Source organism: Gouania willdenowi, chromosome 7 (assembly GCF_900634775.1).
Source record: "Gouania willdenowi chromosome 7, fGouWil2.1, whole genome shotgun sequence".
Classification (NCBI taxonomy): domain Eukaryota; kingdom Metazoa; phylum Chordata; class Actinopteri; order Blenniiformes; family Gobiesocidae; genus Gouania; species Gouania willdenowi.
The window spans coordinates 35786590-35812893 of record NC_041050.1 but is presented as its reverse complement, the minus strand read 5'-3'; the positions used below and the strand labels follow the sequence as shown (position 1 = coordinate 35812893).

General features: G+C 38.8%; 1 protein-coding gene and 1 pseudogene across 5 annotated transcripts; one reads left to right on the top strand and one right to left on the bottom strand.

The window, feature by feature from the left end:
- Window positions 1–2851: 2851 nt before the first annotated feature.
- On the bottom strand, window positions 2852–25913 carry cdk11b (cyclin dependent kinase 11B). Of its 5 annotated transcripts, none has more exons than XM_028452410.1 (20): window positions 25785–25908; window positions 21455–21588; window positions 20336–20475; window positions 19421–19548; window positions 18387–18525; window positions 17965–18101; window positions 17639–17767; window positions 17008–17106; window positions 16773–16901; window positions 16612–16686; window positions 14587–14813; window positions 14431–14521; window positions 14230–14351; window positions 14039–14144; window positions 13558–13679; window positions 10896–11003; window positions 10512–10628; window positions 9009–9157; window positions 4195–4384; window positions 2852–3390 (listed from the first exon to the last, which is right to left on the bottom strand). In XM_028452410.1, exons 2-20 carry the CDS (start codon window positions 21569–21571, stop codon window positions 3298–3300), a joined length of 2418 nt encoding a protein of 805 aa, XP_028308211.1. In that variant the 5' UTR covers window positions 21572–21588; window positions 25785–25908; the 3' UTR covers window positions 2852–3297. The 5 variants fall into 5 exon arrangements, with proteins under 5 accessions (XP_028308211.1, XP_028308209.1, XP_028308207.1 ...); XM_028452408.1 differs by having other exon boundaries at window positions 2853–3390; window positions 17965–18140; window positions 21455–21585; window positions 25785–25913; XM_028452406.1 differs by having other exon boundaries at window positions 2853–3390; window positions 17965–18140.
- On the top strand, window positions 11446–12051 carry LOC114466725 (transmembrane emp24 domain-containing protein 7-like; annotated as a pseudogene).
- Window positions 25914–26304: the final 391 nt, after the last annotated feature.

The following is a 26304-nucleotide window of genomic DNA, read 5'->3' as shown; positions in this document are numbered from 1 at the left end:
ATAAAATGAATGTTTTTTTTACTGTATTCTACTGTTGATTTCAAAACCATGTGTCAAACTCAAGGCCCCTCAGAGCATTCAATTCTACCTGCAGGAGAAAGTCAAAATAACAGAGAACACATGAATTATTGTGTAAATTATCAAGTAATCCAGTCGTAGATATCTCAGATTCACCAATGTAATGAAACGCCACAATGCTTGCAATTTTCCTTTGTTTATATCACATGAATGCAGACATTTTGAATTGCAAATTGTTGAAAGAACTCTAAAATGTTTACATAAATATTGCTGTTTCTCACTAACAATTCTACAAAGTTCTTCAAAATCATACAACAGTTGTTGACTAAATCAAGAATTTTTGAAGTGAATTGAACTGATAGTGAGAACTAGGGCACAATGATGTGAACATTCTTCTTTTTTCTGAAATCTGTGGCCCACTAGAGATCAAACTGGTCCATATTTGGCCCCTGAACTAAAGTGAGTTTGACACCTGATATCATTAAGAGATGCTAACACAAGAGGAAGGTTAAGTTTTATGGGTGTTTTTAATAAAGGCTCCATAATTGTTATTAATTTTAATTTAACTTTAATAAATGAGAAAATAATTGTAATTGACATACAGGGGAAAATAATAATTGTAAAATTAAGTGTAATTGGAAAAAATGCCAGTCAACGTAATCGTAATTAAGTGTAACTGAACAATAGGGTGGTTCACAAAATTGATTTTTACCAAATTTTGCCAGATTGCATTTTGCCTGGTTCTCATTGACAGTGTGTTCACATGACTCCGCTCCGTCTCCACCTGACATGAAGATATGAGAATATATACGCAGATAAAACAGTCAAATGTGCAGCCATCACTGATCATGTGAACAGTTTGGGAAACAGATGAGTAAAATAAATGAATGATGTGGGAGAAATACAGAAGGAAGTGAGGAAATGTGACGTGTTTTTGTGTGTGCTGACGAAGTGATGGATGGATGTGTGTGTGTGTTGCAGCTGGAGCACTGGGTAGTGCCTGTTACCGTGACGACTGTCACTGATAGAGTTGCTCCTTTACAATAATGCTTCAATGTAAAGTCCGACTGCATGTTTGGTCCTTGTTGCTTTCTCACATGGTTAAAGACCGCACCATGCTTCGCTTGAGCCAAACCCAGACCGACATTTTTCAGAGGACCAGAGTTCCAGTGACCTTTCACATATCGCAAAAAGACCGGAGTATCCGAGGAAGCGAAGCATGGTGAGGCATGTGTGAAAGCACAAGGGATGTCCCGATCAGGTTCATTTGCCCCCGAGTCCTTTGATTTTGAGAATTGGCCGATAACGAGTCCCGATCCGATACTTCTATAATACATTAAAAAGATAAAGAGCAAAAAAAAAAACAGATCCAGGATGTCCCTTACTTATTTTATTCACCTTATTTTAACATTCAACCCTAAACAGAGCACTGCTGTGATGTAGCTTGATCAATCAAGGAATACATTTAAAAAAAAATCAACTTTAGTCAAGTACGATGGTATATTAAAAATTTATACCATAACGAAAATATATACCGTATTTGGTATGAACCGGTATACCGCCCACCCCTATAATGATAATAAATACACATATATACCCGAGTCCTGATCGGGAGTTAACGTCCGATTCCGATCGAGTCTGAAACCACGTGATCGGGCCCGATTTTCAATCACGTGATTGGATCGGGACATCCTTAGAAAGCATCCTTAGTATGAATACAGGGAGAAACTATTAATGATCATACTTACCTTTATATCATTAAAGTTATGCATTCTTTGGTTGGGAAATAAAAGTTGTGAAAAAGTGTGCCACCCTGTATGGATGTTATATTTGCCCAATTCTTGGGGCAGATGTTCAAAATATCAATAGGAACAAGGCAAAAAAATGTATACCAGTATATTGTGAACAACCGTACTGAACATGGATAATTACAGATGTATTTATAATTTAAAAATGTAATTGATTCCAACCCTGAATAAGAAATCAGTCCCATGACTTAAATAAGGAGTGCTTTCAGGCAGCTGCTGCAGTAATAACAGTGTCCCAATTCTACTGCGGCTTCTTAGGGAGCTCAAATATACAAGTAGCATCGTTTAATTCAGGAAACATAAAACAAAAACCAAAAAAAAAAAAAAAAGTCTTCAAAAAGTTTCCTTTCAGTTTCAAAAGCCTTAAAAAAGTCACACAGAAGCTCTATGCTTAGATGCCTGCCATTTTAATAATTTACACACTGACCAAAGTGAGTGACTAGAAGCCAGAATAAGCAATGTTGTCTAGAGCGTTTGGAGCTGGTTTGGACCTCAGACCGCATATGGAACACCTCAGACGTCTAGCGTCTTTTACTCGGCCTGCAGCGCAGCCAGAACTCTGCCTCCAGAGACGCAGAGCTCGGTTCCACCAGCGTTCCAACATTATTCAACACATCAGGTGTAATAATCTGCAGACAGGGCCGAGGGGGGAGAGGGGGGTGGGGGGTGGATAAAAACTGATTAAACAACATTTCCATTAGCTGCTGGAACTCAAAAGGCGAGAGGATTTTTTTTTTGTTTGGTTTCTGCATCTGTTCCAAAGCTGCACTGTTTATTTTTTGGCTTGAAAATCAAAGAATGTATTTGTTTAATTTGAAAAGTGGCTGAAGCATTTAAAAACAAAAGGCAAAGTAAGCACGGGGCCAGTTTTTCCTTTGGAAGAACAAAGCTGTGAGAGGCAAAAAAAAAAAAAAAGAGAAGTGCAAAAGAATGACATCACTGTTGGAAGAAGGCAAATACCAACTGGATTTCTTTTCGCCTCGACTTTTTTTTTTTTTTTTAAAGTGTGCGGTTGTGTTTGCATAGCTTAGACTGAGTTTATAAATACAGAAAAAAAAAAAAGTGCGGACAAAACTACATTTGAAACTTTTATTTTTTTTAGCAAAAACACAAGCTTGCTGTCGTGAATCGAGCTGACATTTGCAAGTTAAATGTGACGTTTGGTCTGGAGCATTTTTACCGTAGCTCAGGAAGCCTGGAAATATCAGACACTTACAAAAAAACCTCATGTGAAGTGTAAAAGAAAAAGATTAGAACTACACTTTGAATGAAATTTAGGATCGTGTGTTTTTAAAAAAAAAAAAAAAAAAAAAAAAAAAAGGTGAAGCGTACTTGAGTCTCCAGTCCTGCTGTTAAAGACAGTCCTGACTGTTTGGGGATCACATGAGCAGATCCTGAATCCAAATGATCAACGAGTCCCTGACTTTCTTGCTCCATTCTGCTGTGGTAAACATCTGGTTCAGATGTTTCCTCAGAACTTGAGGCTAAATCCTGGACCGACTGCAGACGCTCCCTGGTTGCTGGTCGTCAGGTGGAAGCCTGTGTCTTTAAGGTCGTCGTCGCCCTGGAAACAGACGATGGAAACAACTCATCTAAACTCACCTTCATAGACTCATCACTACACATGTTAAGAGTACTGATATATAAAGGTGGCAAAGGTACTTTAGTTCTTTAGTTAAGTATAGATATTTGAATAAAAAATGACTGCTAAAAGTGATTGAAGTTGCTAAGTATAAGCTACTAAAAGACAGGGTTTTTAAACCAGCTAATATCTCTAGTTAATTCAGAATGCTGCAGCCAGGTCGTTTATTTTGCCAATCATTCAAAACGGCATACAACTTAAAATTGATCTGCTCCGACACACACGCACACACACGGACGGACGGGGAAACAGGGACGGACACGCAGATGGACACCGACACGAACAAACACAGGGACACGGACAGACACGGACAGACACGGACGGACACAAACACACACGGACAGACAAACACAAACGGACACACAATAATCACCCCAGCACTAAGAAATGTTGAATCCTGGAAATAATAATAATAAATCAGATTTTAGATGGAGCCCATTGGGGACTAGAGCGCCTGAGAGGCCCTCACATGATCCATGCGGGCTACCTGTGGCCCGCAGGCACCGTGTTGGTGACCCCTGGTGTGAGTTCTGTGCTTTTGATTTGATATTAGCCGTGAGCAGAGAAAGTTGGGATCTAAAGGGCTCTCAGTCTCATCATGGAAAACACGAGGAGGAAATAGAGAGGTAGAGCAAAAGCAGGAGCATGTCTGTCTGTAATCTATTTAACACATTAGCAGCAGCAGCTCTGTGAGAGCAGGGCAGCTGGATGTGATGATGTTCTTACCAGGTGACTGTAGGCCAGGCCTCCCTCGGGTGGGCGAGGACTGGTGCCTCTCTTCACCCTCTGCTGCTCGCTCTTTGCTGGCCAGGTGGGGAACATGGAGGGGTCAATGGGGAGCGGCGATTCACGGTAGTACTCGTGCTTGAGGCCCTCGTCTGAGAGGATCCTCTTGCTGGGGCAGTAGGTGAGGAATCTGAGGAGAAAACAGAGTACGGCTTAGTGACGCAGACGCCTGGGCTTTAAACTAGAGTGAACAGTAGTATACACTCCTGAGCTGGTGATGAGGCCCAGATGTGAGAGGTCAGAGAGTTATTACAAGGATGACAGGGAAAACACAGTGGAACAGAGAGATCCTCACTTCTGAAAATGGACTTTGAAACGGTGTCTTGTTGAACTCCTTTTATAAAGGGTTCCTACAGCTTTAGTCAGATTAAATTCAAAACTTTTTATTGCCATTTGAAATCAAATTTAAGATCAACTTCACAGTAAACATAATTGGGGAAAAAACACATCAATTACATAGTGTTAGGGTAATTTTTTTTCCTGTAGTGTCTAGTGCTGACATACAACGGAAGGTCCCCAAAAGCAACCGATCACTGAAAAATCCTAATACAACAGTGACACTAAGGGTGCTTTCACACACACAGTCCCATGTGACCAGTATGAGGAAGAGAGACAAGTAAAATAAATAAATGATGTGGGAGTAATACGGAAGGGAAAGTGGAAATGTGTGTGATGTGTTTGTTTGTGTGCTGACAAAGCGGCTCTGAAAATGAATGGATGGATGAATTAATTTTGTGTGTGTGCTGCCTGATGGAACGCTGGATTGCAAGTGTGTGAGAGTGCCTGTTGTCGCGATGACAGTGGGTGTGATTGATGTGTGTTGCTGCTGAGCTGTCACTGCATGGAGTTGCTCTGTTCCTCGGACAAAGGTCTTCTCTGCCTATTTTTGCTGATTCCGCTATGATATGTTTGAGAAAAGTTAATTTGTAGACAACCGTGTGCAGCCACGGGGCTGGTCATAATCTAGCATTAGTTTGTACTGGGCTGCTATAAAGCAGTACGTCTTGCCACGGAGTCGGAGGCAGGAAAAGTAGCAAGACCGCCTAATCACCTCATAAACACTTGTATAACAATCACAATTTCTACAAGAATGTTTTATTAAGGTGAAAAAGTTACTTAGTTCAGCTTTAATTACAGCCTTCATGACACCTTATTCATGCTAATGACAGGTGTCATGTCATAATAATGACAGTGTAATGTCAGCCTTTATGTATAAAACTTTAAATTAAGTGTTACCAAAAATCATTACAAACTATTTTTATAATAACTTGTGTGTAGTGTAAAATGTAGTGGCGGATTTACTAAAAATTTGCTAACACGCGCTAATAAACAGTCCAAACTCAGCATGCACAGTCCATTTAGCGAGTTTTCCTCTTATGAATATGTAATGTGGGAATGCAAATAGAATAATGCAGTATGCACAGAGAATACACTAAGGTCTGTGGGAAATGTTGGATTTTATTGAAAACTACGATGCGGCGATGCGCTGGATTATGAAAGCTCTGAGGAGTGTGGACAGTCCGCTCCTCCTACGTTCCGCTTGACTCTGTTTGGGACTTAACTCATAATCACAGTCCAATATAAACAGTGTGCGTCATAATCTAAAAAAAAAAAAAAACTATCAACAAAATAAAACAATAGGAAAATATAGAATGAATGTAACTTTAGCTTTACCTCAAAATGCAGGTAATAGTGTTTCAGAAGGTTCTAAATGTCAAAAAAAGAGTCATCACACAAAAGCGCGCCATCTTTTAAATGGCTGTGCAATCGCAGAAGAAAACAAGTTTGGATGAACCATGGCCGGGCCTGCAGAACGTCTCCACGCCGAATAGCACGTACCACGTTCCCGAGAATTCGGTCAAATGACTCAGTTCCGCCGATGTGCCAATGATTCGGGACCACCAACTGTCGCAATATTTGACTCGCAAATCAATGATAAATGAACTTTCGTTTTTTATTTATTTTGGGGCCCCAAATCAAAAATCAGGCCTTGAGCGTCGATGCGTACACATCCATAAATTATAACAACCAAATTTCAGCCCGATTCGTTGATGAATAACAGAGGAGTAGAAATTTTAACTAGTGTACACAACAACAAGAACAAAGTGAGTGGCGTTTTGAGTCGGGTAGTCTGGCCAAAAAAAATATCAAAGCATGGAAGAAAAACGCTCTCTGAGCATCTTCTCTAGCACTCGTTGTGAAACGCCTGCTGTGGTCTGTCTCTGTCTCAGAGTAAAAAGCTTCTGGGTTTCTGACAGCTGGAGGAGCTCCAACCTTTCACTGAACTCCTCTGTGGGCTGCTTAGATATGTTGCTTCCATGTTTACAGGAGTAAACAACATAGCTCAGTGAGAGGACACGCTGTTAGCAGCTGCTGAGCAATGCTGATCTGTGAAATGTGTGAAAGCAATGCTGAGTGATAATTACTCACAAACATGCACCTTGTCATTTTTTTTGTCTCTGCGTGGTTTAACATATTATTTGAAAAATGATGTGAGAGACAGAACCTGGGGATGGGATCATGCTCCTGCTGTGCGCTGGTAATGAATTATCTCTCCCCTAACGCTGTCATGTCATGTTTTAATCACAGACTGAAGACAAAAATCTGGAAATAACAGCCATGTTGACAGCGAAGTAACATGATCATGATGTCAGCGTTTCTCATGAAGTTAAAATACCTCCTGATGCTGAAAGGCTATATTAAACATGTGGGCATATATTATGTGAAGTAACTAAGCTTTAATGTGGGGAAACTGCAAAACAAAACATAAATTAGCCGCTATGGCTTTATCAAGTAAAATCGATGGGTCTCGACTGGCTTACAATAAACTGAAAGGTACTGAACAGTAAGTGGGAATGAGAAATCGCTTTTTTAATAGGCTAAATAGGCAATAATCATTACTATACATTCAATTTTACATATGAAATCACATTTCTAATACCTAACGGTATTTATCAAAGGTGGGACGATATAATGTGCAACAGTATATCGTGACAAGATATATCGTCAATCTTATTTTTCCATCCCTGCTACGTCGCTCCCAGGCGACTGTGTCTTTTCAACAGCAGGAGACATAGTTAATGTCCAAATGTCTCAATTGCTGCCAGAAAATGTAGACATGCTAATGTCCATATCATAAATCTGGGCTGTGTAGACTGTTCCAGTTTGATGTTTTAAAAAAACTTCCATAGCAAAGTTCATGCACAGATAAGAAGAGGTTAAAGAATGTCATGACGATGACATTATTATATTATCATCATTATTGTGGGACTGCAGGCAAATTTATATTACTTCTTAAAGTGGCCGTTTGTCATGCTGCATGCAAATCTTAACCGATTTTCACCATTCAAACGATTTTATGCAATCTAGGCTGCTTTTGTAAGCCTTAGAGTATTTGATAAGATCTGAGTGTGACAGCTGTTGCTCAGGAACTTTGAGAAAATCTGCTGTTAAAGCTTTAATCCTGCAGCTACAGCCACAATTTGTAGTTTAAAATGTTGCTACAACCTTCCTCCGTCTTAAAATTATACTTCTCGTGGGAATCCTTAGCATTCACAACTTACTTTGATGGTTAAAGTCCTACTGGTGGAAGCAGACTTCTATATACCTTGCCCTACACAATGTCTGTAACCTTGAGTCTCAATAAATGATGGTTAAATCATCAATGACTGAACGTAATGCTGTTTGTTCCTTGTGAAAACTGTCGACAAATACCTCAGCTTTTGGTAATGTGTACAACCTTGTGTTCATTGACCAAAAAAAATACATACAGCCAAAGAAGTTGGCAATTATTTTCCCACTTCCATTTTCAAGGCAATGGAAATTTTTCTAGTGATAATTGTTTTATTCAAAAAAAAAAAGGATTTTATTGTTTTTTTTTTAGACTGGCATGAATTGTCAGTTTCTGTTTTTGTGTTTTATTTGCAGATTGACACTTTAAATAATAATAAAAACGATTTATGTTAAGTTATTTTTTTTAATATTCCTATTGAGTTGAAAAGATCCTACCCAGAGTAAGTTATCAAAGTATTGTTATTATTTCACCTATAATTATTTTTGTCTTTTTCCCCCACTTTCTAAAAATACAGCATCACTATTGTGAACTCTTTCCTAGTATATGCATTGAAATGCTTTCTTGATCAGACAGATTTGCTGAAGTGACTGTTAATTTCTGATTCTTCAAAAATCCCAGTGAGCAGAAACTTAAACTTTAGGATAAACTTTTATGTTAACATGCAGTTCAGTCCGGTCTTTTATTGTGGCGAGCCTAAGGCACACCTGTGCAATAATCATGCATCTAATCAGCATCTATGAGGTGGAGGGATTATTTCAGTTAAGGAGAAATGCTCTCTGACACAGATTTAGGCACATTTGTGAACAACATTTGAGAGAAATAGGCCTTTTGTGTACACAAAAAGGTTAAGCTAATGAAAAAACAGGAGCAAAACAAAGTGTTTATATTTTAGTCCAGTGCAGGTTAATCTGTGTCACTTTGTCAATCCAAAGTCACGAGGTGAGTAATTGTTTGCCTCGCTGTGGTAGCCTTGTCATGGACTGGTGACCGGTACAGGGCGTACCCTACTGTTGGCTGAAGGTAAACTGGAATAACTTCCAGCACGCTGTGAACCTACTGTTGAAAAACTACCTCTACCCCGTGTGCATTTATTCTACTTCCATCTTTTTCTTTTGAGTGACGCTACAAATTCTGAGGTTCAATGTGTCCATGTCTATATGCAGACGATGTGGTGTCTTACTTGTTCATGAGGTCAAAGCCTTGGTCTGACAGTAAGGCTCCAAAGCGCTTTCGCAGGTTGTTGTATGGGTACTCTGTGAAAGTCATCTTCTTCACAGCGGGCAGCTCGCTGTAGCCGGGCCAGATCTTCTCACTGGGTGACCCGAGATCCTGCAGTCAAAACATACATCAGCTAATGTGCCTTAAGTGCAAAAGCACATGGTTGAGAGATAGTCGCTGCTTGGGCTCAAGCATTCATGGACCGCAGACGTCTGTCAGGCCAGGCCTTAAGTACTACTTTGACTAATTAATGGTAAGGACCGTGACAGGAGAACTGAATGACATCAGTCTGCTATATGTAGATCATCTGCTCAAACACACTAAAGCAGTGTGTGTGTGTGTGTGTGTGTGTGTCTCTGATTTATAATAACTTCATCAGATGGACTTGACAACAGCTCTACTTTGTGGCACACTATAGAACTACACATTCCAGTCCTCTGGCAGACGTTACATTACACCAAGGATCCTAAATTGTTGGGAAGGTTTGTAGTAGAGCTGCACGATTATGACCAAAATGATAATCACGATTATTTGGATCAATATCGTATTCGCGATTATTAACCACTAAGTTATTAGGTACTTATGTCAATCAACTCATAGGGACGTGTCGACAAGTGCAACACGAGCGCCCCCCTGACCCCATCTAAAACAAACCCTAAAACTCTGCAGTTTTCTCGACTCCCGTTCACTTCCACGTTAAGTTACGTACGGAGTATTATAACGGGAACTTGTTGCTGAGAGTCACACAAAGTGTGTGCTCTGAGACTCACAGAACAACAAGCGCGCACAGCTGATGTGACCTACATGTGTGTCTGAACCCGGCCAGATTTGTCTGGTTCTGACGAGCTCGGGTCCGGTATGATATTATCCATTATGTGTGAGAGTCACAGAAGAAAAAAAAAAGGAGGGAGAGGGATATGACATCTGGATGTTGTATTTCTACCTGGTTTCATTCCAGACGACAGCTGACGCGGAGAGGCGGAGCTTATGGTTAACAGGCAAGGGTGAGCCCAGAGCATGTCAACATGTTGCTTTTTCTTAATAAAAACAAATTAAAAAAAAAACCTTTGGTGCTGGTCGGTTGCTCGACATGACTCACTCGCTCTCATGAGTCTAGTTTACAGAGAAGCTGTTGAGGGCTTAAGCGTCACTCGCTTGTTATTAAAGTAGCTTAATGAAGCCCTAAGACGATCAGATTAATTCAATCATGGAGGCCAAAATCATAATCATGATTCAAATTTGATCAATTGTGCAGCCCTTGTTTGTGAGGAACACTTGACTAATCCACTGGGAAATGACAACTTCCAGCATAAGCAAAACATAAATTGCTTTTCAGCATCGTACACATAATGGTTAAAGTAAAGACCAACTCTACAGTAACAGGCACTTAACAGAAGAGTGGCTGCGCATTATTGTAGCACACACATTTCATTAAAAAAAGAGAAGAAAAAAAGCAATTATTTACCTTGAAAACTTTGTTTATCTGATCTATTTCAGACTTTCCAGGGAAAAGAGGTTTCTGGGTGAGCAGCTCGCCAAATATACAGCCCACGGACCACATGTCAACTGCTGTTGAGTACTCCTGTGGGTAAAAAAAACAAGCACAGCAGCAGTCAGCAAGGGTTTATTGTACATTTATGCTTTACTTTGCACTGAGTGTAAGAGTAAAAATGCAAAGCTTTGCACATTTTATTTGGATGAAAGTGAGATTCCCATGTCAGGTTCTAGTTGTTACTTTCACATTAACCTTATGAACCAGTATATTCTGACTGTGACCCATAATGGTGTGAATGCTGCCCAATGTTCACCTCTTAGCAGAGTGTGAGCCCCATTAGTGCAGAGTGCTCACCTTGGCCCCGAGCAGCAACTCTGGGGATCTGTACCACAATGTCACCACGACAGGAGTGTAGGGCTTGAGTGGAGAGCCGTATTCCCGGGCCAATCCAAAGTCACCAATCTATAAAACAGAAAATCACTTCATTTAATAGAACATTGGCTGTGATAGCAGTAAAGGCTTTGAAGGAGGTTTACATGATCAAATCTCAGGGTTCTCACCAGGAATTTTTCACAGCGTACGGGGATCGCGTGGCGAGCGAGCGCTATTGCCGCGAGTGTTGTAGAGGGGTCTGAGGGGATCCCACCCAATTTTTTTTTTTTTTTTTTTTTATAGGGCCACATTTTGTGAAGTAAAGCCAAATTATTTTATCTTTGTTACTGCCTTACTTTAAAGCCAAAAGTTATTTTTGAGAATGAATGCACGGGTATTTTGTCTAAATAACAACTAAGTCCTTAGTAGTAGATTATGGAGCTGCTGGTGATAGAATCTGTGAACAATAAGCACTTTAAATAGCATATAAATACGTTTTTCATCCCACTCTGCAGGTGTTTATTGCCCCAGGATGAGTCGATCTGTCCGGCTGCTAATCCAGGTTCTGTGAGCCCAGCTGCTCTGTGCCTAGGTTCTCGATACTGTGCTCACCTTCGAACTACCGGATAATGCTAGGCAGTGTTTCTATAAGGACATCATCATCGGAACCAAGTCCACCTTAATGTTCAAGGTAGTGATGGGTGGTCACTTTGATGTAGACTGTCGTCTGGAGGACCCTGAAGGCACCACGTTGTACAAAAAGATGAAGAAGCAGTATGACAGCTTCACCTTCAATGCCACTAAGAACAGAACCTACAAGTTCTGCTTCAGCAACAAGTTCTCCACCTTCACACACAAGACGGCTAACTTTGACTTCCAGGTTGAAGACGACCCCCACTCTGTTCCCCCACGAGAAAAGAGTTACTGCTTATACTCAGATGGAATCAGCGTGTGTGTCAATCTTCAAGGCCCTGAAGTCCATCATCCACTACCAGACTCACTTCCGTGCCAAGGACCTGAACACTGGCGTTCAAGTCCATCGGAGAACCCTTCATCAATTGGTAGTCATCATCAATCAGGTGGTTCTGCTCAGGAGCTTCTTCCCTGACAGACCACCACCAAGCGTGTTGGATCCTAACATCATGGTCTGATTCCTCTGTGTTTGTACAAGTAGTTAGAAAGAAGAACAGCAGCTATGAGAATAATAAACATAAAGGATAATAATGGGAGGAGTCAAAGTTGAAGGTGCTGCCTCATTTTCTGCATCTAAGGCGGTTCAAGCACTGGTCACACAGCTCAGGTTAAATTTAAGGGAATATTTGAGAGATTCTTTTTAAAATGTGTTACTGTGTGTGAACACCTCTGCTCCAAACTGTGCTCTGATTGGCCCTCTGAGAACAGGCTGGAGTCAGACGTCCAATGAAGTCACTGAGCTGTAAAGAAGCTGTAGCTTCATCATCATCATCCTCTATTATTAAAACTGTCCATGTGAAATGGGAAGAAGCAGCATATATTTTTATTTCTGTTTAAATAGATTAGTTTAACGTTATTAAAGGTTAATTACACATACTTTGGCTCATTTAAAGTCAAAAATGCTGAATAATTAAAACAAAATTTCTTGCTTCCCATTTGTGTTATATTGTTTTGGCAGTAAATGAAATGTTCAGATGTAATGTAAATATTTGATTTGAAGGTGAAGCGCGTGGCGTTGAATCTCCTTAGGGATGCATAAACAGAAATCACTATGTTTTTATTTTAGGTTGCACATTACATTGTTGAGTATTGCCTCTGTCTGCTTAATTTTAATACGCACTGTTGAATAAGTCAGCTTTAGAGTTGGAGATTAAGCTATGGAGGCAGACCACACTGGAACTACGTGAAGCCTCCATCAGCATTAGCGGAGCAAAGACATATTTCCTGACTGTGGCATCGCAAACTATAGTCTGTATAGTCTAGGTGCACGGCGGAAGTGGGCACACACACACGCTTCTGTGTCCACCACCGCCCTGAAACACACAGAAGTCTCCGGTATAAAAGAGAGAGTAAACGGGAGAGTATCGCTCCGCTAAACAAAACAACCGCGCTCGCACACATACAAACACAATACCAGCAGATGCTGGCCCTGCTTTCAGAGCCAGTTGACTGGGGAAGAAGTCAGGCTTCGCTCCAACTGAGAGACATTTTGTTTTCACCTTTGTGCACAAATGCGAGTGAAATAAGCCTGTGTCACGTAAAGCAAACAACTCTTTAGTGTAAATGACACAGATAAAACAAAGCAATGGGAGTATCTACAGAAAATTTCAACACGACAATGACGTCACTGATCGGATCGTCGGATTAGGACAATACTGCAGCCGATCACATTAATTGCATAAAATGCTAAATATCGGCTGATCCGATATTGCCGATCAGATCGGTGTAAAGCCTAAAAAAACCTTTAAATTCTTACAAAATCCTTACATTTTCCTCAAGATTTTCCTTAATTAACTAGAAATTGGTCACAAAAGCTAGGAAATTTATAGTCCAGACCCTGTTGGGACTGAAATCTGTCACCTATTGCTCGGTTTCTTACATATTTAGTATTTTCAACAGCGCTGGTGAGAACCCTGAATCTGTTCTGTAAGGTAGAGAGCTAGGATCCTACCTTGAGGATGCCCTTGTGACTCAGCAGCAGGTTGGATGTCTTTAAATCGCGGTGAAGGATCCAGTTGTCATGGAGATGCCGAACACCCCGAAGCAGCTGAATCATCAGTGTTTTCACTTCACCTGAAATAGCAAAAAGTGGGTGATTGAACCTTAAAGAAATATTCTCTGTTTTTCCATGTTTACTTAATTTAATTCAATTGTTTTTTTATTTCTCTCTGAGTTTTGTTTTAAGTAAAAAGACTTCACTTCACAGATCACAGGCATCTATTTACTTTAATTTATCTGTCAAATTGTGTTGTATGCCACCCTTTCTAAACTTTGTGAAATTGTTCAAACAAAAATACAGAAAAATAAAGAATTAAAAAAAACAGTAAAAGGGCTGCTGTCACAAAGCTTGTAACTGGTCAGAAAAAAAAGATTCACTGATGAATCTTTTCTCAAACGTTAACAGTGAAAAGTGGTAAAATGCACCAGGATACCTGGCAGGAAGGGCTGCTTCATAGTTTCCATCAAACTCTTTAAATCATGCTCAACATAGTTCATCACAATGTAAATCTTGTCCATGTTGCTGCCAACCACAATTTCCTGTTAAAAAAAAAAAAGGAGCAGAAAGACAAAAGTCAGCAAACACATCAGCAATAAACAACTTTTCCCCACCATGTCCTCTTACCCTCACTGTCACGATGTTTGGATGCTGTGCTTTTAGGATTGTGTTTATTTCTCTTAAAGATGTAATGGGAAATCCTTCCTTCTCCTTTTCCATCTTTAGTCTCTTCAGGGCAACAATCTCATCTGGAAAAGCACAACATTTGCATGATCAAACACACAAAAAAACACCTCCATGATGGAACAACGGTGTGTATCTTCATACCAGTCTTTTTGTCCTTGGCTCTGTACACCACCCCATAGGTGCCCTCCTCTATTCGGTTCAGACACTGAAATTCTTCCACGCTGCGGCAACCCTGCACACAAAATAACACTGAGAACGGCTCATTTTATAAAACACAACACAATGATAGGCAGAAACCTGTAAAGCTGGAAGATATTTGGGCAGCTCCTTCTTCAGCTCCACAGGAGATATGGGAGGAGAATCTGGGATGTAGTTCTCCTCAGGTGTGGGGGAGCGGGAATGTGTTTGAGACTGAGGGGTGGGGTCTGCTTCTCCGGCTTCCTCCTCCTCCTCCTCCTCCTCTTCCTCGTCTTCCGTGTCCCCACCAGTGTCCTCTGTGTCATGGTCAAAACGAGACTCTGGCACTGCGGGACAGGGTTGGGGTCAATTATAATTGTAATACTGTAATTGATAATTACAATTATGGCATAATTATAATTAGGGCCCGAGCACAACGGTGCGTAGGACCCTATGTGTTAGTATTAGAATTTTATTTACGGCAAAATGATTGCATTTTTTAGGGCCCAAACACGTTAAAAAACTCATGAAAATTTGTACGCATATTAGGACTGGCAAAAATATATATATTTTGGAGGAATTGTACATGTGAATGGCAAAATTACTCAATAGCACCACCTTGAAAATTGTATTGGCTCCCAGCTTGGACTAATGACATCATCACTGTGGAACTTACAGTTCTATGTGCAGTTCTACACATATGTAGTTAATTATTAAAATATGTTTCATATCAAGCTTAACCACAATTTACCATTAAAAACAAATTAAATTAAGGGGCATACTGACAGAAAAAAAGGCTCAGACGCCCACACCAAAAATATTAAAACTTATATATTAATTGATTAGGTGACCAATACTGTAGATAAGAAAGACATTATATGATAGATGTTTGTTTTTAGTGTATTTTACAGCTGATTTAGGACCTGTTATCATCAGAGATGCTAACAGAAAGCTAACACAAGAGGAAGGTTAATTTTTATTAGGTTATTTATTTCAGGATCAGAAATCGTGATTTATTGTCATTTCAATTAAGTAATTGAGAATGTAATGGTAATTGACTTTCTGAGGATGAAAAACATTTGTAATTCAATTTGAATTGGTCAAAATGCTTGTTACTGTAATTATAATTGAACATGGGTAATTGAAAAAGTAGTTGTAACTGAAAAATGTAATTGATCCCAAGCCTACTACAGGATAAAGTCAGTTAACAATGGCAGGTGATAAACCGATGGAATGTATTTAATATTTACATATGGAGAGCTTAATGTTAGCAAATAAAGCTAAAAATTAGTTATTTTGTTTTTTTAAGAGGCCTTAGATTCTAATGATGAAAACATGACAGACCACTGATAACATATTGGTTTACTTCAGTGCTTCTCAAAGTGCGGCGCCCCCCCCCGGTGGGGAACGGAGACATGACAGGTGGGGCGCGACAAACAGGAGAACATTTTCAATTCCATGCTCATCTTTTATTAACCCTCCTTCATTGCCAATAAAGATCATTAACACTAAACAAAACGCCTACACACAAAGAAAGTAATAATTAGAAGCCTAAAAATGTAGCAGAAATTGAAAATGCATTAAGTTATTAGACTGCATTAGATATGCGACCGGAAACCACATGAACTAAAGTGCAAAAATATTGATTTACATCGGCATGTGAAGTGGAACACAACAACAAACAAAATTTCAATAGCCGACTTAAATATTAATTTCCTTTTTTGTTTTCTTAACCTTTTTGCACAGATATCAAACAATGTTTCATTATTTCCTATATTGTTGACTACTGCACTTTTACATTTGTTTTTTTGCAGGTAATTAGTTTAAATTAGTTTTTGAGTTTTGATTTATTCAAGAAATATATTACTTATATTATGAAACATGTTAATTTTTCCCTCTTAATTTCTTAATTGTTTTCTTACATTTTTCAGCACAGATTGCAAACAATGTTTCGTTATTACCTGCATTTTAAAATTCAGTTTTTTAATGCAGGTGATTAGCTTAATCTAAATTTTGATTTATAATGAAATATGATGTTACTTGTTAGTCCAATCCATTTCAAAATGTGTTATTTGTCAGATCAGAGTTCACCTTCATTCAAAGTGGGGAACACCCAAAAAGTTTGAGAACCACTGATTTACTCACATGCAGGTATGTGATTTCCATTGCCCCGCTCTTCTTCAAAGTCATCCTCCGACTGCTCTTCCTCACTCACATCCTCTGAAGAACAGAAAAAGGAAAGCCTCATGGAACTGTTTGTGCAGCTCTACAAACAGAGCAGCAGGAAGTCATAGGAGAACATTTACCTGCACTCTGCTCCGACCTCCCTGAGCCAGAGACGGACTCATCTTCATCCTCCTCCTCTTCGCCCTCACTCTGGCTGCTGGAACCTTCTTCATTATCTTCTTCCTCCTCTTCTGCATCGGAGCCTGATTCTAAAGATAAATAAGATTAAAAAATGTGTGACACACCCTTTTCCAGCTGTGCGCCATCATGCCACTTATTTTTCTGATAAACATTTGAAGTGAAATATGTCCTTACCCAGAGAGGATTCCCCTGTGCTCGTCTTCCTCTCACTGTCACTGATGTCTTGAAGGTCATTGAGCAGATCTTTGATTTCTGGTTTCTCTTCCTTTGACACTGTAGATTAAATAAAGCATCACCTGAAGATCCTGTTAAGTGTTCAGTGGTTCCCAAACTTTTTTCTGTTCTAATTTTATATACTTAGCAATTGTTTTCATCTTTCATATTTGGCTCAGTGGTCAATGACACATGTTTCTGTGGTGTGACAAACTCGTAACAACCAAAAGCAGCACAAAAAGCTGCTAAATGATCAAAAAAGCAGGCTGAATGCTTCACTCCAATTGGGAACAATGGGATGTTTACTGGCAAATATGTGCCATCAATCAATCACATGATTTAAAGAAGGCGGAACACAGGTTTAAAAAAATGGGACTACTTTACCATTTTAAAAGTTACTAAAACAAATATGGTGCAAAATATGTTTTGTTAGGCATAGATCTTCTAATAAGTACATTTCCAAGATTTTAGGCCACATTTGTAAAAACAGCAGAGGATCCCAGAGGGCACACCCCCAAGTTCGGGAACCATTTAGTTAAGCTAAGGAAGCGATACACAGGAGCTGGATTCTGAGCTCCTCCGAGGGACTGACCTGAGGTTTTCCGTGGTTCCGTTTGCTCCGGGCGGTCTGCAGGTACTAGACGCACTGGACTGCGGCTACGGTGACTCTGTTTGGTCCTGTCGTCGAACTCTTCTTGAAGCATTCGATGGTGAGATGGAACTTTGAGTGGAAAAAGAGGAAATTACTCAGACAAAGGCAGACAAACTCACAACTTGTACCTGGTATTTGGCTCAGAATCTCAATAATTGCATGCCTGATTTTCCGAAATTGCTCGTTTGCTTTTGTTTTTCAAACTTGGAAAATTAACAAGATATCATTTGAAGCACCTGTGAGCTACATAAAGATCTGATGCTGACCTTCGTGGCGTGATCCTCTCTCCTTACGCCGCTCGTCGCCCCTTCTTTCCCACTCTTTGAGCTCACGTTGCTCTTTCTGCTGTTCCCGGAGCTTTCGGTCTCGTTCTCGCTGGCGCTCCTGCTGCTCCAGCCGGTCCCTGTGGTCCAAAAAAAACCCAGGAGAGTCCACTCGAGGTCTGTTTAGACAATCAAAAGTCCAATCTTGTCACCGTTTCTTCAGTTCGTTCATATTTGTCTCATTCAAACACAGTTTCATTCTCAGGTTTAGTTTTACTTGTGAAACCTAATCTTTAAAAAATGTAAATAAATTAAATAAATTTAAAAAAAAAAACTTTTTTGCAGTATAAGTAAATTTAAACTGATGTTGGCGTCAAAACACAAAGAATAAATGGAAATCTGAATAATTAATAAAAGTAAATCACCTCTCTCTGCGGGAATGAGCTCGTGCCTGTTCTCGGCGTTTCTGTCTTTCCCGGTCTCGTCGTGCTTTGTCTTCCTCCCACTGACGCTTTCGACGCTCACTTTCTCTCTCTTTTTCTTTGGGGCGAACATGTTTTCCCACTGAAAAATATTTGAAAACACACTTTTAAACAAACGGTAGGTGAATACCAGATAAGAGCCTAGGTTTCCAAAGTGGGGTACACAAATTGTCATGAAGGAACGTATAGAAAATAAAACAAAAAACAGCATGAAAACATTGGAAACTAGAATATAAATAGAGCAGCAGTCAGGAGCCTCCACGCATTGCCACAAATTACACATTGGCCTTTGTAAGACTACCCTAACATTTACAGATACACAATCTCACCAAAAAAAGCACAAATATGACAAGAGCTACATTGCTTCTCACTAGCCAAACGTGCTGGATGTCATTTGCCACTTGTGAGAAAGTAGATTTTCATCTTTGACAAATATGGAAACAAAATACAGAAAAAGACTTTGTGTGGAGAATGATTTTTAGACTCAGACTCTTGAATTCAACCAAACATTGAAAGGTTCTGTGCATTATCACAACCTCATCCTTCTCATTAACATTGTTAAGTTATATTTCACAGTTTCAGGGTGATAAATATGTTGTATTAATGGAATATGTTCAATCAGCAAATGTTTGCTTGATTTCTTTTCCCAAAATAAAAGATTTTTTTTCTCACTGAAAAAGCCAGTAGGCTAATTAATTAAATAAATCACGTGATAATTCTGAATAACTTGTTTTATTGTGGGCTTACAAATAATTATTCTTTTGTTTAATTTTACATTATTCGTTAACAGGATAGGTAGAATTCAGAGACACATTTGACTGTAGGGCTACATTGTATATGACTACATTATCATGTTTTTTAAGTGTGCAGGAGTGGGGGGTAGATGGCTTCAGGTTAAATGTCTGAATGCGGTTCAGGACTGTGTAAAGTCTGGACAACACTGTGATAGAGAACACCGTCACTGTTGGTTTGTGTACCTCCTTCAGCTGAGTGGCTGCGATGACGCCGTTTATCTTTTCTTTTCTCCTCCTTTCTGTGGTGAGATTTGTCCTTCCTGGGGACTTGCTGTGGAGGTTTGATCGCGAGAGTTTCATCTTCCTCTCCTCTGATGTGAGCGAGCAGGCAACAACGTCAGTCAGTAAAAGCATCATACATGCATGAAATTAATCAGAATTGTGGTCAATTATAACTGTAATAGTGTAACTGGTAATGAATTACAATTATGATGTAATCATAATTGTAACTGAAAAAATATGTTGCTGTTTTAATCATAATTAAATTCAGATAATTGACTTTATAATTGTAACTGGGATGGAAATGCTATAAAAACTGTCAATTATAATGTAATCAAACTAAAACCTGTGGAACAATGTTACAGTTCTATGGCTTACACATACATAGTAAACAATTATTTAAATATGTTTTGTATCAACTTTTCCCACTACCTGTCAGTTCTCTCATTTTACCATTTAAAAAAATCTATATCTCAAGGGGTATACTGACAGAAAAAAGGCTCAGACAAGAATACCAATATTTTCATTGATTAGGAAGCCTAACAAAGTAACCAAGAGATGAGAAACAAATTAGATCATGATATATAATATTTTTTGTGTGTATTTTACAGCTGATTTAAGACATGGGTCAAAAGCTAACACAAGAGGAAAGTTAACTTTTATGGGGTCATTTATTTCAGGCTCAGTAATTGTAATTAAATTCAGTCATTGAGAACGTAATTGTAAATAATTTCAGGGGGGAAAAGGAATCATTTGAATTGAAAAAAAAAAAAAAAACAGATAGGTTGTAATTAAACATGGATAATTGAAGATGTAATTGCAATTTAAAAATGTGATTGACCACAACCCTGACATGAATCACGATCACTTTTGAAGTACCTGTCTTCTGTAGAGTCTTCCCGTGTATAGGGGGAATTACGAATCGTTATTTCCATTCTTTGATCCTGTAGTTCTCCTTCCTCCGGAGTGTCTCGTTTGGCGCCCCGATCATCCGCCTGTGGAACAATTCCCTGGGAAATCTGAAAGTAAAAAGGAAGAGAATATAGGGTTCAGGGTAAAGACAGAAGATGTAGCGACAAAAAAATAACACACACATGTAATTCCCAAGCTCAAATTTTTGTTTAAAACAGGTGAAACATCTGTATTTAATTTTCATTAAACTATCTAAAATCCTACAAAGTTTGTCATGTCCCAGTATTGAAGTTAGGGATGTAACGATTCACTCAACTCCCGATACGATTCGATTCACGATACGATTCTCTCACGATTTATTTTACAAAATGGGACTGTAGACAAATTTTTTTTTTGGGGGGAAAAAACTAGAAAATACTGTATTATTTTCCTTTTATTTTTCATTGTCAAAGAATTCCTTGATAAACAATTCAAAACAATGCAATTTAACTAAAAAATAAATCTTGAATGAAATAAATAAAGGAATAATACAAATGAAAATGAAGCCTATTAATTTAAATTCTGGTTCTATAATAAACAATGCAAAACTGCATAATAGTTCTTTTTCTTTTAAAAGTGCAACTGAAAGTGTTTTTTTGTGCCTTAACAACTGGACTTTAAAAAAAAAAAAAAAAACCGTGATTGCACTGATTTACGTCATGTTTGTTTGAACCAGCAGAGGGCGCTGGTAATACAGTGGTCGGTTGGCATGCAGATATCTTGCAGTGAAGAAGAGAAGCTATGCTAGCAGGCAGAACTAATAGAAAAACGTGACTTTTACAGATATTCAAGTAATATTACAGATATTCTTTCGGTGCTAAAGGGGTAATGAATCATTTATTAACATATTTAAGAGTAGAAGGCGGCCAGAAAGAAAGTATTAGCAGACTCCACCTGCCGCCTACACTTCTGCTGGTTAAAAAAAGTACTGCGATTCAATTTTCAGAAAATCGATATCAACCGTGATACCTATGAATCGATTTTTAACTGCCTTACGATTAATCGTTAAATCCCTAATTAAAGTCCTTTTCTACTTAACCCATTTACATTTTTTGGACGCTTGGGCTCCGTTTTCCCCTCCAGCTCTCGTCTGCGCTTCTTCTCCAGTAGGATTTCGTCAAGAGTTTTAACTTTCCAGGTCTCCTTTTCGTCCCCCATCAGCATCCACTCGCCACCAACTGCTATCACATCGTAAATACACAACAGGAAACCATCACACGGGGTCACTTTGACTCAACACAAACCAAAACTAAAAATATTCCTTACAGAATTTAAAGGTTTGATTTCATTTTGTGTGTGTTCTAAAAGTAGTCAAAATTTTGCCCAAAAATGCATTACACAAAGATGACCCACAAAAAGAGCAATCTGTTTGGCTAACATTCACACTGCAATAACAATTATTTATTCAAGGTCAATAAAAAGAATTACTTTAGATTGATAGTATTGTTTTATTATTATTATCAATATTATTTTATTGAAGTATATTTGATTTCATTTACCGGTAAATGCTATTTAATTTGAATTCATTACTAACTCCTTGTTAGGAAACACTGATGCTGCTATTTAATAATGAAGAATAAATTACACGTTTTGAAACCATTGTTTTGATGTTCGTTTCCAACACCATACACACACAATTAGAAAAAGATAAGTATTAATCCCAAAAGAAATTGCATTTTAAAATGCTTAAGACGTAAAACATTGTTTACTGTGACTGAAAAATAAATAAAAGCGCTCGTGTTGCGCAGACTTTCGAAAACGCCCAATTTCGTTTTTAGCCTTTTTTATCACTGACAAAATTTGTCATGATCATAGATAGTGGATCTGCGGACGTCAGTTAGATTTTTCGGAATTTTTAAGGAAATAAAGGCAACTTTTAAACCACATGGGAATTTGCCATGTCATAGCCTTACATCATCCTGCAAAAATCTTGGAACAAATCAATGAAGATTTGACAGCGATGAGTTTTCGAAATTTTTCCACATGGAAAAGATAGAACATTTTGCGATTTTTGATATTTTTTGTGACCTTGATCTTGAACCTAACTTCACCAAATTTAATGGTTCTCATCTGTGACCAAAAACCAAATAACAGAAAAAAATTGAAGTGGATTCGTCAAAAATTGAGGACACTATTGTGTACACAGACAGACACACAAACATGATGACTTTTTAATGCCCCTCTAAAACAACACAGCTACAACCCTCGAGCAGCATGGCAGTAAATAGCAGAACAACGCTTTCCGTTAGTGGGGACATATCATGCTAAATCCACTTTTTTAGCCCTGAAATGCATTTTGATGTATATTTAGATTGTTTAGAAGTACAGAAAAGTTCAAATTAATCTCTTCAGGTGCTCCGTTGATATCTTTATATTCTGTTTTGGTCATATTTTTCAATCTGTTTAGATTTTTCGATTCTCTATTACGTTTTTTGAACAATAACGTCAGCGGAACTGCCAAATTAAGACATCGACTCCAGGCCCAGCACTTCAGCAATCCGCCATTTTTATTTCTCGCTTTTATTTTGTAGTCCAAGCTCCAGGATGCAGAAGTTACGAGAGGAGAAATCAAAATGTTTGGTTGTTGGATGTAGTAACCCACACGCTTCATTACACCGTCTCCCAGCATCAGAACCTTTTCAAAGTGCCTGGTTGAGTTTTATTTTTTATAGAAATGTACCCACATCTGTGGGTAAGGTCATTTTTGTGTGTGTGAAGCACTTCAAGGATGACTGCTTCTGCAACCTCCGCCAGTGTAAAGAAGAATTTGCCGAAAGACTTTGTCTGATTGAGGGTTCAATTCCTTCTATCTTTGGAGATGACGAACAGAGCACTTCGGTAAGCTGTAAATAACGCTAAAAAGTGTGATGGTAAGACGTCCCTGTCATTGTTTTGTTAGCATTAGCAGTTGCACCGTCTTCATATGTTAGCGCCGTGTGCTCATTTTAGATTCTTGATGATATGGCCTACGTGGTTTAATTTAAGTCTAAAGTTTTCATTAGTCATTTCATTTTGCCGTTTTTGTCTTTGAAAAGAATGTATTAAAATGCATTTCGTGACGTTAGCTTGGCGCTAGCGTTAGCTCGGTGCTTGTGTTAGCTCACTTGTTAGGGTTCTGCAGGTTCATCATCTTCATTTTCATCTTGCTCCGCCGGGTCAGACTCTGGCTCAAACATGTAAAGCTGGATGGACAAGTATTCCGTTGTTGGCATTGTGTAAATAACGTGTGAATAAACTTTTTCTGCGCCGCTACATAGCCATATCTCTTCTATCAAACTACAAAAATGGCCAAGCAGGGTGGAGTTGAACCTGGAGAGGGGGTGGGGTATGAAGTGTCTCATTTGCATTTAAAGAGACCGCACCAAAACGAGTTGCTCTTAGAAGCACATCAGAAAAGGGGCAGAAAAGGGGTGGAGCTATAATAATGAGGAATTCAGACCCAAGCAGTGCAGTTCCGCTTTACATAGACCACAACTGTATGATTTATATCTAAAAAGGAAGGATTTAAAACCATGATATGTCCCCTTTAATGCAGAACTTCTGTTGGTCAACCTGTGGCATGATTCATACTTTACCCATGTGTAATAAACTATCAGCAAAATATGTGTAATATCAAGTTTTCCAAAAACCTGCCAGTGAATTTTTTGATACCCATACAAATGGAGAGTAGGTATAATATGTCCATGTAAGTGAATATACATGAAGATGTTCCTGGTTAGTCGTAATTGAACTTTTATTGTAAATGTAATTACTGACCTTTTGAGGAGAAAAAAAATTAAATCAAATTACTATTTAATTGTGATTTTTTTTTTTTTTAAATGCTGGGCAGTGAGTGGACACTAACACATGGATCATTGAAAATGTAATTGTAATTAAAAAGCAATTGACTCCAAGCCTGCCACTGATACCACAAACCCAGAACTAAACTGGAGCTGATACATTTTCGCGTGGAATTGTTGGGTTTTTTTCCTAAGAATTTTATATTCAAATGAGCACTACGAGATGACTATTGTTGTAATTAGCGCTATATAAATAAGATTGCATTTTTATTGATTTAAATGTATTATCTTAGATTATACTTGACTGTGAATATTAAAGCTCGGGGGTTTTGGAAGAGGAATCTACGGTAGCTGGGAAGTGTCAGGTGAATGCATTTGCAGAAACGAACACAAATGCAAACAGGTCACAACACGAATGCAAACCGGCCACAACGGAAGTGTTTCCGACGGACCGGTAATACAGTCGGACGGGTATTATGATATGATAGCCTGATATGAAAAATATAAGAGAATCCTAATCAACTTTCACTTACTTTCATACGCGTTTCGATGTCTTCTTCTTGTTCTTCTCTGTTCTGGTGGGTTAAAAACATCCGCCAGAAACGTGTCCGTCTGTAATACCGGTCCGTCGGAAACACTACCGTTGTGGCCATTTTGCATTCGTGTTGTGACCTTTTTGCATTTGTGTCCCGGCCACCGGGTTTCCGCAACGGAAGTGTTTCCGACGGACCTGTATTACAGACGGACACGTTTCTGGCAGATGTTTTTAACCCACCAGAACAGTTAAGAACAAGAAGAAGACATCGAAACGCGTATGAAAGTAAGTGAAAGTTGATTAGGATACTCTTATATTTTTCATATCAGGCTATCATATCATAATACCCGTCCATCTGTAATACCGGTCCGTCGGAAACACTTCCGTTGTGGCCGGTTTGCATTCGTGTTGTGACCTGTTTGCATTTGTGTTCGTTTCTGTAAATGCATTCACCTGACACTTCCCAGCCACCGTAGGAATCCCATTAAAAAAAAACTAAAACATAAATCAGCATCAGTGACAGTGTCACGTGTAAGTTCTCAATAAGTACATGCAGGATCACCTCCTTTAACTTTACGGTAGATACCAGCAAGCACAAATCTTTGTAGATAAAAAAAATAAATAATATTCAGAGTAAAGGAAGCAAAACGAAGTAGGGATTAACATTTTCTCTGACTTTACATCACCGCAGGCTAACATGTGGCTAGGCTAACACCAACGTGGAAATGAAACAACCTACACAAGTGAGCTATAATAATCAATCTACTCATTTATAGAATACCAAACCAGCAGAAAACAATATAATACTTGCTTTATTTCTAAAAGCATCGTTTGTTTGAATTGAACCGCCACATGCTAACAAGTTAGGCTAATTGACGTTAGCTCGATTTTCTAATGAACCTCTGTTCTTATGAAACATGACGGTGTTAGGATATAAAGCACAGAATGAGTGTGTAGTGAAAGAGAGGATAAACAGCAGCCTCTGAGAAACAAAAACACGAGAACAGCTAAAAAATAAAAAAATACGAATAAAAATAGAGCAGAAAAAAACAATGACACAAACCTGCGGAACGTCCAGCGGTCTGATACAGAACAGAGCTGGTGCCACCCGTAAAACCGTCCAGAGAGAAACAAAGCCTGCGTCAGGATAGCCCGCCCTAGTTCCTTTACTAAGTGGTGGCCATGATAAAAAGCGTTCGAGTTCACGTCAAAGGAGGATCCATTCACGTGCCTGATAGTTTCAGATCATTTTTTTTTTTTTAACACAGCATTAAATCTGTATTACTTTTGTTTTTGTTCTCTTTTCTGTTTTTTTCTGCTCACTCAGAAAATCGTTCCCTGTGTGGAGTGATTGCATGTATGTATGTATATAAGTTGTAAATATTGTTTGTATACTGTAAATATTTCTGTAAAAATAATAAATAAAAAAAGACAGAGCTGCTGGGATGTGATATTTGAACCCACGTGTAAACCGACCATACAACACTTAATAAATATATATTAAACATCTTTTACCAAAGTAGTTCACATAACGCTGACCTTGAAGCGACAACATTTAAAGGGCCACACACACCCAAGCGAAT

Coding starts and splice junctions, on each gene's coding strand:
- cdk11b (XM_028452408.1), bottom strand. CDS start 21,571: ATGCTGATGGGGGACGAAAAGGAGACCTGGAAAGTTAAAACTCTTGAC. Junction 17,107..17,638: donor GGAACCACGGAAAACCTCAG/GTCAGTCCCTCG, acceptor TTTAATCTACAG/TGTCAAAGGAAGAGAAACCA. Junction 4,385..9,008: donor GGCTTTGACCTCATGAACAA/GTAAGACACCAC, acceptor TTTTCTCCTCAG/ATTCCTCACCTACTGCCCCA.